This window comes from Pundamilia nyererei, unplaced genomic scaffold (assembly GCF_000239375.1).
Source record: "Pundamilia nyererei isolate P.nyererei 1_Seehausen unplaced genomic scaffold, PunNye1.0 scaffold00179, whole genome shotgun sequence".
NCBI classification, from domain to species: domain Eukaryota; kingdom Metazoa; phylum Chordata; class Actinopteri; order Cichliformes; family Cichlidae; genus Pundamilia; species Pundamilia nyererei.
The window spans coordinates 705,305-720,973 of NW_005187580.1; the positions used below are offsets into that span (position 1 = coordinate 705,305).

Here is a 15,669-nt window from a genome sequence, read left to right on the forward strand (position 1 = left end):
GTTTTATATATAAGATATTGTTTATATTGTTTGCTTCTGTGTTTTGTGTGAATGTACTTCTTTATATCCTTAAACATACAATTACAACCTAATACACCATTTGCTCAAAAATGCGTAAATGATAACTTATCAAATTAATCTGTGCTTAGTACACAACAATTAATGTTAAATATTCTTTTATTCTCCTCAACTCAAACACTATACTAAAATATAATGACAGCGTCCATCTCATCATAAAACAACTAAACAGCTAATACACGAGGACATGAACAAAATAACTCAGAAACTTTCAAATTTGAGCATTTTCATTTCCTTGAAATCAGGTTCCTCTCATGTAAATGTGTTTATATACATTCATTCAAGTGGCTCCCAAGTGTTTTCTTCAAACAGGACACCCAACAAACAATAAATGTCATTTTTAACGATATGTTCACATTTAATAATACCCAGAGTACCTTTAAGTTAGAATCACTGCCTTGTGGTTGTTTTGCCTCAGCCAAACAGTTAAGATGTGGTTTACATCCATGTCTGTCCACTTATGATACAGTATACACACATAGTCAATTATAGCCACTCACCTTTAATTACTGAATTGCATTTACTTCATCAGTGACGGAGCTGTAATTTGCCATTATTTGAATACATTTGAACTGAAAACATTTGAAGGTCACTTTGTGAAATTCTCAGAGATGTTTTTTCATTATTGTGTAAGCAATCATCAAAGAAAAAACGTTTTATCAGTAAATTGCTTAATCGAAACTATTTCAGTGCAGAATAAACTTCAGTTGGTGTATCTTTAAAAAAAAATAATTTTCATCTGGTTTTGTGGGATATAAACTACTTCAGATCACCTTTGGATATTTTGGATAGAACTCAGTTTTGTTACACCTGACAGCAGCCCTTTCCACTACTCTCCAAAGCTTTCTGTGAATCATTTTATATTATTTAATTGAATTTGGATCATCTGTACTAATCGTCAACATCATCAGTCTCAAATTTGTTGCAGCTGATCTGTTTAAAGAATTTGGCTGGTTGCCTAGTTAGAAATTAGAGGGTGCTTAATAGAGAAAGATATCTATTTTTATTTTTATAAAGATATTTCAACAAAAGTTTCATGCTACAAATTCACAGGATATAAAATGATTGGTGCTCAAAATATCCTGCTGGGAACATTTATAGAGCCCCTGGATGAGCGACATGAGTAAAGATCTGATATTTTACTTTTTATCTAAACCAACGAGAAAAAATATGACAAACTCATTTCCCTTATACGAACAGTCAACGGAACAATTCAGCGTGCCCTCAAAACTATACGGACCAGTTTGAGTGTGGGACCTTTCCAGGAAATGCATCTCAGATGTCACCTGTTTGTTGTTTGAACCTGTAACATGGGCTTGTAGTCTGAAGGAGAGTCATGTTTAATTTAAAGTTGCTGCAGAAAAACAAAACGGTGAAATATGGAATCCCTATGCTTGTAAGTAACTTTTATGCGACGATATTTACGGAGACTAAGCAGTTTGAGCTAATATTTGCTAGCAGCTTAGCTGTTTTATGAATGCACGACCCCACCGTGGTGCGTGTAAATGACTTCTTTAACCAGTTCACTCCTAATATTGAAGTAAGATCTTGTATCTGGAACTTCATAATAGTATTAGTTGTTTTTTCGTTTTGTCTTAGTTCTAGTTAAATTGGGTGTTAAAGCCCATTTTGGGCATTTCCTTTCTTTGCTGTAACGACATTTATCTTTAATCGTGACTGTTTAACTGTATTTCAAACCGAATCCCAGGCTTAGGTATACAAATGTGAGTCGAAGGTTGTAGTGCTTGGTTTTGTTGACAGTTTTAGGAAGGAAGCTGTATTTGTTCGTCTGGTAGGCATACAGGCCCATACAGTGGACTAAATCATTAAGGTTTTAGATAGTTAACAATTCTTGTTCTGTTTTGAAAGTCTTGAAAGCTACAGTGACCGCAGCATTTATTTTCTTATTTATTTATATCCACTTTAACGAGAAATACCTAAGTTATACCATAAAGTACTGTGCAAAGGTCTCGAACCATTCCTGGATTCTTTATATTTTGCCTATCCTTCCTCGTAAGTCACATCCTTACGAAATAAGGGAAATAATCGGTCAAGGACATGACAGATGACCTCACAGGTGCATTTCACCCTTCAGATCCATCTACTGTTCACCTCATCATAAATGGTGTCACTGGCTGTCAGGAAGCCACTCTTAAGGAAGGGAAACAGGAGTCATCCTGAAAATCAGTGACAACAGGTCTGTTGCAGTAATGAATAGAAATCTTATCAAATTATTGGTTCAAACTGTCACCAATATGTGCAGAGGACCTCAGGAGACAGGTACAACAATCCGTTAAACATTGTAGAGGTCTGTCATGGTTTGGGACTTCAGTTCAGCCAGTGGTGTTGGAGATCTTCTCAAAAATGATGGAATTATGAACACAGAAAGTTACCATCAGATTTGATCCACCATGAGAAAGCACGTGATCGGCAACAGCTTCATTTTTTCTGCTTTATATACTGTATTTACATGTGTGTTTATTTCAATAAATTGATTGCTGCTATTTACTGATTTACCTAGCAAAATATTACAAAGTGTGGAGTGCTTCCAGACTTTTGCACGGTGCTGTAGATAACCACAATGCTTATGGTTCCATTCTCTTATATTTCTTATTTCAGTTGCTGGTAGTTGGTGGTTCCTTTGGCTTGCGGGAGTTCACACAAATCCGGTATGATTCCCAGAAGATCAGAAAAAGGGTTTGTAGTTTGATTCCTTTTGTATTTTAAGAAGAAGAAAAAGGATTTGGTCGAGGTTTATTCAAAGTCAGTTAATTGTCAGTTACATTTAAACTCCCAGATCTTTATGGTTACATAAACTGTTAAGTGGGAAGACTCCTTCCTATACAATGTAATTAAGTGTACAGTTAGCGCGTAAAATAATTTCTCTCTGTACAATACAGTAGACAGTGTGCAAGTTCTCCACCCAGTGGTTGGAACTGTAATTGCAGCAGATTTCCTCCCAAGTGTAAGGTGTCAAAACAAAACACACTTTGTCTCATTGTTAAGACTCCTGGATTGTTACAGATCAGTACAGTGTGGTCAAGTTTTAAGACATCTGAATTGAATACTTAGTCTACCCATCTTTTCAGACAAGCGGTAGAGTCGGTAGAAGAGCAAGCTGGGAGAACAAGCTCTAATAATACATTAAATGACAACCAATTCATTAAAATGATAAAAGGTTGGGCATTTATTAGAAGGCATCACAGTCTGATAAGCTGGCTGTGAGGGGAAGTAATAGCACAAGTTTTGTGTTATTTTATTTCGACATACGTTGATGCGTGATACCTGGGTGGGAGCCAGATAGCAGGGGCTTCTTTTCTTATTACTGTCCATGTGAAGCAGCACTAGACTGATGATGATGATCATCATCATCATCATCATCATCATGGTGGAGGAGGAGGAGGAGGGCATTGGGCCCCTGGCACTGTGCCTGTGCAGCAGCCCCCACACGTATCACTCTCTTCTGATTGGGCCTGCAGCAAAGAGAATCTTGTTCCTCTCTCTCTGACACTGTGGAGTAAATGTTGAACTCTGCTGTGTGTGTGTTTGCATGTATAATTTAATGCATGGCATATCTAAAAAGTTGTATGCTCATGATTAAAACCACTCTTACTGTTTTTAGCTTGCCTGTTATTGGCCAGTTTCATTCTTTTGTTCTCGCAGATAAGTGCTCACTTAAGTCAGTGAAGCCACTCAGAGTAAGTCACTGTGTGATCCAATTTGCATCTTCCCTTCAATGATTTGATTTAGCCTGTTGGCACAGATGAACCTGAATGCCTTTTTTATTCCCTGTTCAGATTTTTGTGAACTTTCTTTATTTCTGGCATACCCAGTTTGTACCCAGTTTCAGCTGCTAACACCTCCACAGCAGGTACCTGACTAACTTAGGCAATTAATTCCCTGGTGTCAATGCTCTGGAATATTCTATATATTATTAATAGGCTGTAGTAATGTAGGTCTAATTGTAAATCAATCATGGTGTTATGAAATTCATCAGTCAGCTGTGTAACTGCAGCATTATTGCTGTGAAATATTAGAACTCATTAAAAGTAATGATTCGGAATGGGATTCATTTCAGCCCTATTCTCAGGCAAAATCAATTTGAATTCCAAAGTCCTCATAACTCGACTGGACTCAACTCTCTCTCCGATAACCTTCTTATATGTGTGTGTGTGTGTGTGTGTGTGTGTGTGCATGTGTGTGTATATGTAACTGAACTGGGTAATGTTGATGGCAATTCAAGGAGAACAATTTGTACAGTAAAACAGGGTAAATTGGATCCTCCCTCTGGGTTTAGAGAGTTCTACACCGGTGAGACAAAGTGTAGAGTGTTTCTTACTTCTATTTATAGTCACAAGAAAAGTAGTTCACCTCTTCTGCATATGTCATCTTTTAAATAGCATAATAAATAATATTTAATAACATTGTGGGAAATGAAATGGTGACCTCATTTGCAAGTTGCAACTATACAAACCTTCTCTTACCTCATTTTAGTACTTTTAATTTCCTCTTAACAAACTATCTACAAATCAGTCATTCAAGCAAGGGGAGCCTTTGCATAACCTCTTTATTTCTTACTGTTGGAATTTAATTCTGTGACGCTGTGACAGCTAAGTGAACATTTTGTTTCTCCTCTTTTTTCCCCCATCCTGCAGTTGGATCCTTCACTGGAGGCTAAAGTGAACATCCAGAGGCAGCCGGTCATACTGGAAGAAGAGTACGAGGTAAGGGGAACAAGGCTGTGAGACTAGCAGTGGAATAGATCAAAGACTCTGACTTGTGTAGTGTGTCTGCAAGAAAGCTGGGAGAGCAAAAATCATGCTTTTAAGTGTCAAAATGCCTCACTGACAGAATTTTTGGTGCATTGTTAAAAATTTTAAGTACCAGGTTAATTTACAGGAAAGATTGACAAGATAGTGAAACCTGCTGTGATGTATGGTTCGGAGAAAGTGGCACAGACAAAAAGACAGGAGCTGGAGGTGTGGCAAAGGAAGAGATGCAGAAAGTGAAGATTTGGATGTGGACAAGATTGAAAATTAGTACATCGGAGGGACAGCACAGATTGAGTGGCTTGGAGACAACGCTGAGATGGTTTGAGGATGGTGGATGTATTAGAAAAAAATGTTAAATATGGAGCTCAATAAGGCAAGAGGAGAGTTTGTGTGACAGAGGAGGATGTTAGCATAGGATGAGATGGGGGCAGATGATCCTCTTTTATATTTTTTTGTTTGTTTTTTCATTCAAGGCATCTTGGAGTTTAACTCTGCCTCTTGTGGGTTTTTTGCTTTGCAGAAGCTAAAGGAGATGAATTTGGACGAATGGAAGAACATCCGTGGCCCTCGTCCCTGGGAGGACTCCAGGGAGTACCAGGAGCAGCAGCGCAGGAAGCTGAGCAATAAAGACTGAGACTGGAGGACATCAGGCTGAGCAGGCACACACACAAATACACACCGGGAACATTACAAGAATGAACTGTGGAGAGACCTGAGATTCAGTTATGGTAGTCTCTGCTGCTTCAGGGCCTGGACTCTTTTGTCTTTGCTTGTGCAGGAATTCAGACTTGGGGAATATACATTAATAGGCGATAATGGTTTCTTCTGGTTGTAACATGTTCACAGCTATTAGTCAGACTGATGTATCATCAGGACCATTTCTGCGTTCACAGATAAATTCATGTGGTGTCCAATATTAAGTAATATTATTAATATATATTTATATAGATATAATGCAGTCATAAAACACATGCTGTCTCCATTGTTTTCAGCACGTGGAGCAGAGTAGGCTTCACACCTGAATATGTGGTGGTGCAGAGTCAAGCGGTGTTTTCTGATTTGCTGGGAAGTTGATAGACAATGACTTTATCATCATTTTTTTACACCCAAAATACCAGCATTGTGATTGGCTCAAGCTGTCCATTACTACTATTATTATGCCATAGAAGCAAAACTGGTGTTAAAATTAAAAAAAAAAGTTGATACTTATAATTTAATGCACAAATATAAATCAGGTGTCACCTGTCTCAGCCAGCAGGTGGCCCATCTGTGTCCTGCTGCATCTTCCACAAAGAAAGGATTATATATCCATGTATGATTTACATGACTCAATAAATTATTGTTGTTTATCCACAGTGTTGCCTTCACTTTCATTTTGTTTTTGACAAAAGCCGGTGGATGTGGTGGGTCTTTGTTTACAATGGTATTGCATTGATTTACCAGTTGGAAGCATAAAGGAATAAATAAGAGAACAGTCCAGCCTTTCCTCAGGCTTTATACTTCTCGACAGTAATCTGTTTTTCTGACAGTTATTACTTTGCACTGCAGTGGATTTATTGTGCTTATAATAGAAATAGTATTACCTTTTTGCTTTTTTGGTCCTAAAAACAAAAGAACATGATATTTTCTGTATGCAACAATGGCCCTAGATTCGTACGTTTAGGTAATGTGTGGGTGAGTGACAGATAATGCATGTGCTGCCTCATCTCATTCAGCTGTGAAATGAGATGTAATGAATATTCTTCAGGTGCATGAAAATGTCTTGGGATACATTTTCCGCAATCCCTTTTTTACGTTCCTGACTTTTGAGCTGTTTTAATACAGAGTGTTCTTGGGCTCAGGAAACAAACAGCAGATCATATGTGAGGGTTATTTTTCCCATGCACAGGTTGTACAAAAATACATCTTGCTCAGAGTGCTGTTTTGTCATAGGCTGTTTGAATGTGTGGCAAAGCGCCATGAAGTAGCAATCGCCTCTTATCCGCCAAACACCTCTGAATAACAAAGCGGAGTAATCAAGTGTTTATAACAGGATTAGCGGATCACATCAAAGCTCTTGCGTCAGGCGGAGGGTTGATAAAAATGTCTGGTGTTTTGCGAAGAGGCTTCTAAAATTAGAATAGCCACATGTTGGTGCATTTGTAATCTTAGAGGTGAATCACACACTCGTGCTGGATGCTCCACCGGGTGGCTCCAGGGCTGTTTTTGATTAGATGAATACTGTCTAGAAATAAGAACTACAGCGAGGATGCTGCTGTTTCTTTGGGACAGAAAAGATATTGAGTTTGATGATGCTCATTAAGCTTGGCCTCAATATACTGAGGGGTTAGCTGCGGTGGTGGAAAAAAATATTATTTTCTTTATTAAATAACAGGAACATTTGAAAATGTGATACAATAAAAAGTGACACATTCAAAATCTAAGTAAAAGAAGCACTACAATCAGACTAACAAACAAATCAAACAGTTGTGGTAGAAAGGGAACTGGCAGTGTGGTTTTTTTGTGATGCGGAAAAGTGTTCCATCAATTTTGACAAGATCATCAACATCACTGGATGAAATGCAGCCAAAAAACCTAAAAATTTCGTGAAAAAGCAGCCAGTGTCCAAAGAAAAACTTTGAAAGACGTTAAGAGAACCTAGAAAACTATTACTCATGATCATTTTTTCCAAAAATAACGAAATATAAAATTAAAAATCTGGCTCCTAGAAAGCAAAGATATAAAGAAATGGGGGTAGCTCAAGATTTTTCCGTGGACATGATAAATATTTGTCAGCATGAACGTGGTTGATATTAACATGGTAACAAATGGATCACAGCATGATAGTATTAGCAGTTAGCTTCCTCACAGATGTCCTTTCATCACTGCAGACTTTTGGCGTCGGTCTCCTAAACACAGATTGCACCGTGTCCTGGAAAAAAAACAAAAAAAAAAAAGAAACAAAAAGAAACAAGATTCTTGGACGAAGTGTAACACATGTCTAGGAAAGTGGGCCCTTCTCTTGCTAGCAAGGAAATCTCTAGAAGACAAAATGATGTGTGAAATTAGGTGAGGTGGCTTTGCTTTCAGCTAAACATCCCACTCATTTAGCCGTTTCTTTATTTCCTCCACACTGTCCTACTTCACTGTACATTATATGGAAGTTATTTAGCTCAGTGTTTGGTGAACCGTGTAACCTTGTTAATTGTGTACGGCTCTACAGCCTCGCAGCTTTTCCACAGAGCCTACTTCAAGTGAGTCACGTGAAGAAGACTTAAGAGCGCTGAAGCAAAAGACATGTTACAGCTCTACAGTTCTACGATGAGGAGATATAGCGGGGGTGTAGTCATCAGAGGCCAAAATAGGTCAGCCTGGAAGGGCTTGCTATCGTAAGTGAGCTGCCAAGATGTGTTATGAGATGGAGCCCATATTTGAAAAACATACGCCCATTCACATGCACATCAATTTTTTATTAGAGAATGCAAGAAAATGCAATTAAATATTAAGTGGACAAGGCTAAACAAGGGGGAAATGAAATTCAATATTTACCGTGTTGTTTGATGAGAACTAATGAAGTTTGAGAAACAAGAATTGTGGAGTCGGTTGAGATTCTGGGCAATGTGACAACTGGGGCTCTCAAAATAATCTTGAGCATCTTCCAGTGGCCCTATTCAGCTCTGGGGCCCCTCCATCAGTCGATTCCCCCTTTAATTAGCAGCCCTGCAAGTCTGGTTTTTAATCTGCCAAATCATCACAACTCTGATGTGGAAACTCTGCAGAAAAAGCGTTCTGCTCACAGTCCTTTTGGCCCTTGATGAATGAAAAATTCCCTCTCCGCAGATTCACTCACACATTCCCCAGATGATGATTAATTACCACTGGTATTATCTCATGAGAAGACATTTTTCACAAGGATTGCAGACATGACTATTCACTTCAGTGAGAGAAATGCAGAATATAATATCTCATTTGTCATCATCGGGTGAATTCTCACACCAGACTGAAATCGCAACGTTTTGATATTTGTTACTTAATGCTAATCAGTGACAGCTTAACCAGCAGACTGTCACTTATATAGGGAATGGTAGTTTGATTAAAAATCATCACCAGAAAATTAAAAAGAAATACTGTGTCACTTTGATGACACAAAGTAAACACTGGAGAATTGATTCTTTCCAGGAACTGCATTTAATGTGATCTTTGACGTTAGCATCAATGCTGCTGTTTTAAAGCTGCAACAAGCAGAAAGTTTGAAATCTTTAAGTCACAGAGACTGACGTTCAGATTTTTGATGAATTTGCTTTTTAGAGAACTCGATGTACAGGCATGGTTTAAAAAAAAAAAATGTATGCCCACTATGTCCAGATTTGACATATCTGGACATAATAAAAAATATCTAGTTCTCACCAGGTGTTAATATCTCAATATTATAAACAACAACAACACATATTACAGAGTGTTGTTATTTAGTTAAAAAAAAAAGCCAAGTACACACCATGATCCACTTTTAGCAGCAATAACTTGCAGTAATAACTTTCTGTTTGATTTTATCACTCTCACATCAATGTGGAGGAATTTTGCTTTGCTCTTGTTATTTCAATTCATTGAGATTTGCAGAAATTTGTTCATGCAAAACAAACAAAGAACTGCACACATCTGTATTGCACTCATTTGATTTCAGCACCATTTTCTCTGCAATAAGTTCAAAAAGGCCAGTTTAGTTAGGCATGCAGGAGGGTTTCCACAAGTACTATATCCTTTTTAGTAGGGTAGTCACTCGCTAACTGTCTATTGTCCTCTGTATTATAATTGACTGATTATTTGAATATTCTTCCTGGCTGGGGGCAAAATAATTAACATCATGGAAGAATAACTTGTGCATATCATCACAGATACAAGGCTTTCTCTGTAATATATCAATATAGAGTTATATATTTTAAAGAAACATTGATTTTTCTGTCTAAATTCAGTCATCTATCAGTTAAAATGTTAATAACTCAATTATTAAACTTAAACTTTGTTTCATGATGATGCCTGGTATTAGACTCCATTCAGTCAGTATCAGTTTGTAGTTTCAGGATTTTCTATGTTTTATCTGTGAAATTTTATACATTAAAGGAAAATAACAGAGTTTTATCAAATATGAAAACGGTCTTTAGTTAGGGAGAGCCTTCATCACCCTTCTGAGTCTCAGAGAGATGCAGAAAATAGAGACTTTTACTACCTGGAGGAGGGGAAAGAGAGGAGGAAAAGTGAGTCGAGAAATGGCCCTTGTGCTTATTTTATTTAGGCCCGCTTTCTCTCTTTTTCTTTCATTTCTATAAATAGACAGACGCTTGGCAGCTGAGGGGGTAGTCCACGCAGAACAAATGCACCCCCTGGCTGTTTCACTTCATTCGCCACATAATGAGCCAGACGGAACACGCGCAGATCGCCGCCGTCACTTCCACTCTCCCCGCGACCGAGGCAGGGGCCACACGTTGCCATGGAGATGTGGCTGTGGGGCACAGGGGCCCGGGCGATGTGACGCTAAGTCCCTCAGTCGAACTGACCTCTCCGCCTTGATCTGTGTCTCATCCGGTCTTCCTTCATATCGCCATCCCGTACTTTTGATGCTCCACCCTCCATCCTGTCCTTCTGTCTTTCATTCAGCACCATAAGGCACAAGGGAGACGAGTAGATGAATGTGGAGTCCAGTGTCCTACACTCGTCTTCTGTGCACCGTCCCTCTGATGTAATGGAGTCGGTGCGGGTATCCCTCACTCACCCATCTTCCCCTGCAAATATATTCCGGACCAGTGAACCACTGAATGCTCAGCTCCAATAGCTGCAGCTGCGGAGGTGGCACTCTTCATAGACAGGCTACACTATGTGAGCAAATACTGAAGTAAAAGTGCATTTATCATATATTTGGGAAAGCTTAGTGGTTCCTCTCTATCTGCACTCAGTACAAATTTATGGACTGTCAGGTTTTTATTTGAGGAGAGGATTTATTGGTGCACAGTGGTAAAGCTTTTATTGCATTATAGAAAAAATAACCAGCTCGTCCTCTCAATTTGATTATGTGCATCCCCACCTAATCAAGCCAAAGCATGTATGTCTGGATGATGGGATAAAGGTGATGGTGTTTGGCTAGATGCCACAAAAAGAAGAAAAGATTTCTAGTGCAGTGGAGGTGTGAGCTGTTCTACTATATTAGGATCTTTCCTTCTGGGACTACAACATTGTGAGTATATTTATATGGCAAACATATTCAAACATTTGAGCAAATTCTTGCAGCACAGTTTGTACAGCAATCTACTGTTATTTGTAAGCATAGATGCGGAATAAAAATGCTGGTCGCCCTATGGTGTGATTTGTTCCCATTTCTTGAGCTGAATATATGAGAAATGCCAAAGATAACACTTTGCTGGGCATAAAATAGATTTTTGTTTTGTCCCAGACAGCCATTAGCTGAAAACTCGGCATATCTCAGCAGGGTCCAGGGAACTAGAAGGACAAAGAAAAAGTGCCAGGCCTAAAAATTATCTACAGCAGATGAACTATGTCTTAAAGTCACGTCCTTAAGAAAAACAAAACAATCAAACAAAACTGACAAAGGACATAGGAGAGGTTGATCTTCCCCATTGGTTGATCCATCTACTGTTCACCGAAGCCTCATCTGAATCCTGGACCTCAGAGGTCTCAGTGGATGGTGGTAGCTCTCAAGAAACCAAGTGTGGAGAAAAAGCTGAGGTGTGCCAAATTACACAAGAACTTGACTGAAAATCTCAGACAGCAGGTCTTATGGAGTGATGAATCCAAATTCTAAATTTTTTGTTCAAGTCATCGTCATGCACGAAGGAGGTCAAAAGTGATGGAATTATGAACACAGAATAGTACAATCAGATTTTAATCCACCATGCAATACTATCTGAAATGAACTAACTGTCAACTGACCTAATTTTTTCATGGGGAATGATCCCAAACAAACTGCCAACGCAGTAAAAGCATGCCTGGATAGAAAAAACTCACGGTAGAAGACGACCAGTCCTTGATTGGACTTCTTCAGAATTAGATGATAGATCTTCTTCTGATGCATCCTGGGTGGTGGTAGTGTGTGTCAGCTCATCTCAAGGATAGAAGGGGCTACCAGATGTGGTCACAGGTTTCTCATGACATTACAAATGCTACAATCAAATGTCTACATGGTAGATAACACTAAAACTAATACAGTATATAATGCCAGACAGCCATTTAGCTAAGCAGTGAAGACCAAATGACCCTTCAGCCTAGCCATATTTTGATTTAAATCACACTCCATGCATCTTTTAAGTCTTCAAAGTGACTGCCATCCCTGCGATCCTGATGCAAGGTGGCTCTCTACCTTTCTTGTTTCACAGATTCACTGTTCATTACCACCTATTGTAAGTGGACGTTGCCTAGGGGGTGATGTTGATGTTAACTTTCCCGATGACCGCTCCCTCCTGTTTCTCTCTCTGGCCGCTCCCACAGTGCCTTTGCCTGGGTGGGCAAAGTTGTTGCATCTCAATCCTACAAATTATCAGCAAGTGCCGAGTGCAGCACAGAGAGAGAGAGAGTGAAATTACGAATCAGAAAATGCAAGTGCAGCACTATTCTCTCCTGCTATGCTGTTTTATTCCCCACTGCTGCTGGTGCTCCTGCGTGGTGTGGCATGCCGTTGTCAAGCTTCTGAAGAGAGAAATTAGCAAGGAGGAGCTGGAGAAAAGTTGCCTTATTCTGAGAATCAATGTCAGCAGTCAGTTTTCAGAGCTAAGACCATCAAGCCAACCTCCCCCTTGTAAGTGCTGCTCCTCTCAGTGGGTAGCACAAGCAGGCCTGGTGTATAATCCATTAATCATCACTAAATGCATTGAGGACTTTGATGAGAGGGGCAAGAGCAGGCATTGAATTCCAATCATGTGATGCATGCTGGGTGCAGGTACACTTAAGCACCACCAGTATGTCCAGTGTATTCTCGGCCTCCACCCTTTTTCCTGCAGATAAGAAAACTTCATTAAAAATCCAACTGTAGTCTCCATACTAATTACAGCATTGCATGTAGAGGAGTGGAGGATGGGGGAGTGCTAGTGGTTTGGACTACCTGGACAGATTGGCTCATCATAGCACCCCTCCCCCTCTTTACCTCCGCACTCCTCACACACAGACGCACGCACACAAAAACACAGTCTGTCCATTTGGGGAGTGATTGTTTTTGAATCTCAGACTTGAATTCAACAAGCATGGAAATCTGAAGAGGCTAATGAGATTCTGTACCACAGTGCCGGACTATGTAATTAAAATCGGATCCAATTGATTTTTCCTGCTTTGCATACAGGCTCCGTCCCAACAGAGAGGGACTCTGCATGCTGCAGTAAGAGTCTATCCGTGTTGTTTCTAGACAGGGGAATAATTATTCATTATTGATTAACTGCTAATTATTTTAAAAGACTTAAATACCGGAATTCATTTTACATACAGTTTGGTTTGCTCTGGGAGTTTAAGGATTTTTCCCCCTCCCTCACAGTGCCTCAGGCCTGTATGATGCTATAATTAGAGGTGGTGGTGTCAACATCCTCCTGCTTTGCTCCCGTCTCTGGGGCTTCGTCTGTCTCGTCAGCAGGGTGATTGTGCTGCATCAAGGACTGTGTGCCCAGCGAAGCTCTTATTGACTAGTAATGCATATAACTGGAGATAGAGACCATCGGGTTGTGCAATGCAACTAAACAATGGGCACAACAACACAGAAGAGCTGATGAGAGATCATTGAGAATGTGTTCAGCAGGACCACCAAGTGATCCCTTGTCGATGGTAACCATATTCAAATAACTTGAATGAGTTTCCTTTTATGAAAGAATTCTACGTATTAGTACTCATTTTTGATGTTATATGTTTTAATTTTTCTAATTCCTTGGTGATTTGATACATTTATAAACACATGCATCCAATATAAGTACAAACATGATATAAAAGCTTTTTTTGCCCTGTTTTGTTACTTATAGTTAAATTACACCTTTTGTGCCCTGACACATTCAGTATGTTTTCATGTACTCCATCTGATTTTCTCAGGATCATTAATAGAATATATCCTATTCTAATGTTACACCTCTAAAGGCAGCCTTTATCCCTAATGCTGATACTAATTAGGGTGGTAAATGGAAGTGGAATAGTAATTATATTATACTATTTTCTACTCTTACTGAGCACTCAAAGTGCTTTCTGCTTAGTGAATGACCTGCTCTGCCTCCTGAGCCACAGCCACCTGGATATAATTTGTATGTTGACAACTTGCAAGTGTTCTTGTTGTGTGATTGATTGTACCGCTGCCTGATGACAATATAATGCATCAAATGTGGGTTTAACTAGCAGGAACGACAGATTGTGGCGCCATCAATTTATTGCTTATTTTTCAGGGACTTCTGTATTATAAACGTCCAACAAAGACTCTTATGAAAAAGCTTCTGTCGCCTGATATGAAACATAATAAATAACAACAACAAGCACCATGTCGTCACTGAACATGCAGTTCATCCAATGGCCACTTGAGGCTTGTTTTTTATAGATACCCATGCTAAAAACGCCCACGAGAATTAAGAAGACAGCAGACAGCTTCAAAAAAGTATTGTATTTTAGATCTCACACGTTTTATTTGTGTTAATGAATATTTGCCACTTCGAACACAGGTGTCTGTAGGCAACAGATGGCTGCTAAACTGAGTCACTGAATTGGACCTCTTGACAGAGATTAAGTTGTTGGTTACTTTTGGAGCAAATTTTAATGTCATTATTTCACAAATCATAATTAACTGTACTAAGGGAGCTCGAGGAGGTGGTCAGGAAGAAGGAGGTCTTGACGTCTCTGCATAAACTGCTGCCTCCACGACCCGGACTTAGATAGTTGGTAGAAGATGGATTGATGTCCACCACTCCAAGTCCACCTCTGAGTGACTCCAAAACAACAGAATGAAGGTTTTGAAGTGGCCTGGTCAAAGTCTGGAATATATCATATTGAGCCTGTAATACTAGAGAGGCCCTCCAGTGTGGCTGATTTAAAACTATTATGGAATAATTGTTATTTAATAGTAATAATAATAATAATAATAATAATAATAATAATAGTGGGCCAAAATTCCTCCACAGCAGTATGAAAGAGTCTGTGTCAGTTATAGAAAACACTTGATTGCCGTCTTGCTGCCATGGCTCTAACGAATGGTCCTAACTGCCTGGTAAGGACACCTGTCACTCAACACAGACATCTGACTGACTCAGTCCTTCTGGTGGAAGAGTTATAAAACTAATTGCCCTCACCCCACAACTTTTCTGAATGATGTAGAGGTAGCCATTTTTAACATGATAATCCAGGAGGATTGACTCCCTTTTGCAGGCAGCCTCTAGTGGCACCTAGGGGAACTGCCATTTTTGTCACTTGCCCTGCTTGGATTCAGCTGTAGCTTCTACTAACCAAGCTGGGAAGCATTGGCTGATAACTTCGTCTTTGATACCAGCCATCATGACATAACAAAGTAAGTTAAGAGTCCGTGTTTGTGTGAGTAAAACACGTGTGCTGATGTGTTGGGCCTTTAATGTTTGCTGGTATTTTAAGTTGGCTCTTTAAGTGCATGCCTACAGCCATTGTAGGTTATATAATAATGCTCATAAGATGGAAAGAAATTGTTAAGATTAGTCCATCGTATCATATACGCGTATCCAGCGTATCCGCGCGTTATTTCTGTGGGAATAACAAATAATAATAATAATAATAATAATAATAATAATTAGTATCTGTGGGATGTGGCCAGCCAGAGTAATTTTCATCTCGCTTCTGTGGCATATTGTATTTG

The 15,669-nt window shown here is 39.3% G+C and overlaps 2 protein-coding genes across 2 annotated transcripts in view; both read left to right on the forward strand.

The window, feature by feature from the left end:
- Positions 1-1,307: 1,307 nt before the first annotated feature.
- On the forward strand, positions 1,308-6,199 carry cox16 (cytochrome c oxidase assembly factor COX16). The gene is made up of 4 exons (XM_005746496.1): positions 1,308-1,474; positions 2,698-2,775; positions 4,734-4,802; positions 5,371-6,199. Exons 1-4 carry the CDS (start codon positions 1,415-1,417, stop codon positions 5,482-5,484), a joined length of 321 nt encoding a protein of 106 aa, XP_005746553.1. The 5' UTR covers positions 1,308-1,414; the 3' UTR covers positions 5,485-6,199.
- A 9,099-nt stretch (positions 6,200-15,298) lies between these two features.
- slc8a3 (solute carrier family 8 member 3) overlaps positions 15,299-15,669 on the forward strand; it is a 128,140-nt gene continuing 127,769 nt past the window's right edge. Inside the window, exon 1 of the mRNA XM_005746504.2 lies at positions 15,299-15,351. The gene's annotated coding sequence lies outside the window, so the exon portion shown is untranslated. The remainder of the gene's footprint in view (positions 15,352-15,669) is intronic.

Bases quoted from the DNA above. Each gene is read 5' to 3' on its own strand.
- cox16 (XM_005746496.1), top strand. From the start codon at position 1,415: ATGTTTAATTTAAAGTTGCTGCAGAAAAACAAAACGGTGAAATATGGA. The intron at 1,475-2,697 runs GTAAGTAACTTT...TTCTTATTTCAG, and splicing joins AATATGGAATCCCTATGCTT to TTGCTGGTAGTTGGTGGTTC. The intron at 4,803-5,370 runs GTAAGGGGAACA...TTTGCTTTGCAG, and splicing joins TACTGGAAGAAGAGTACGAG to AAGCTAAAGGAGATGAATTT.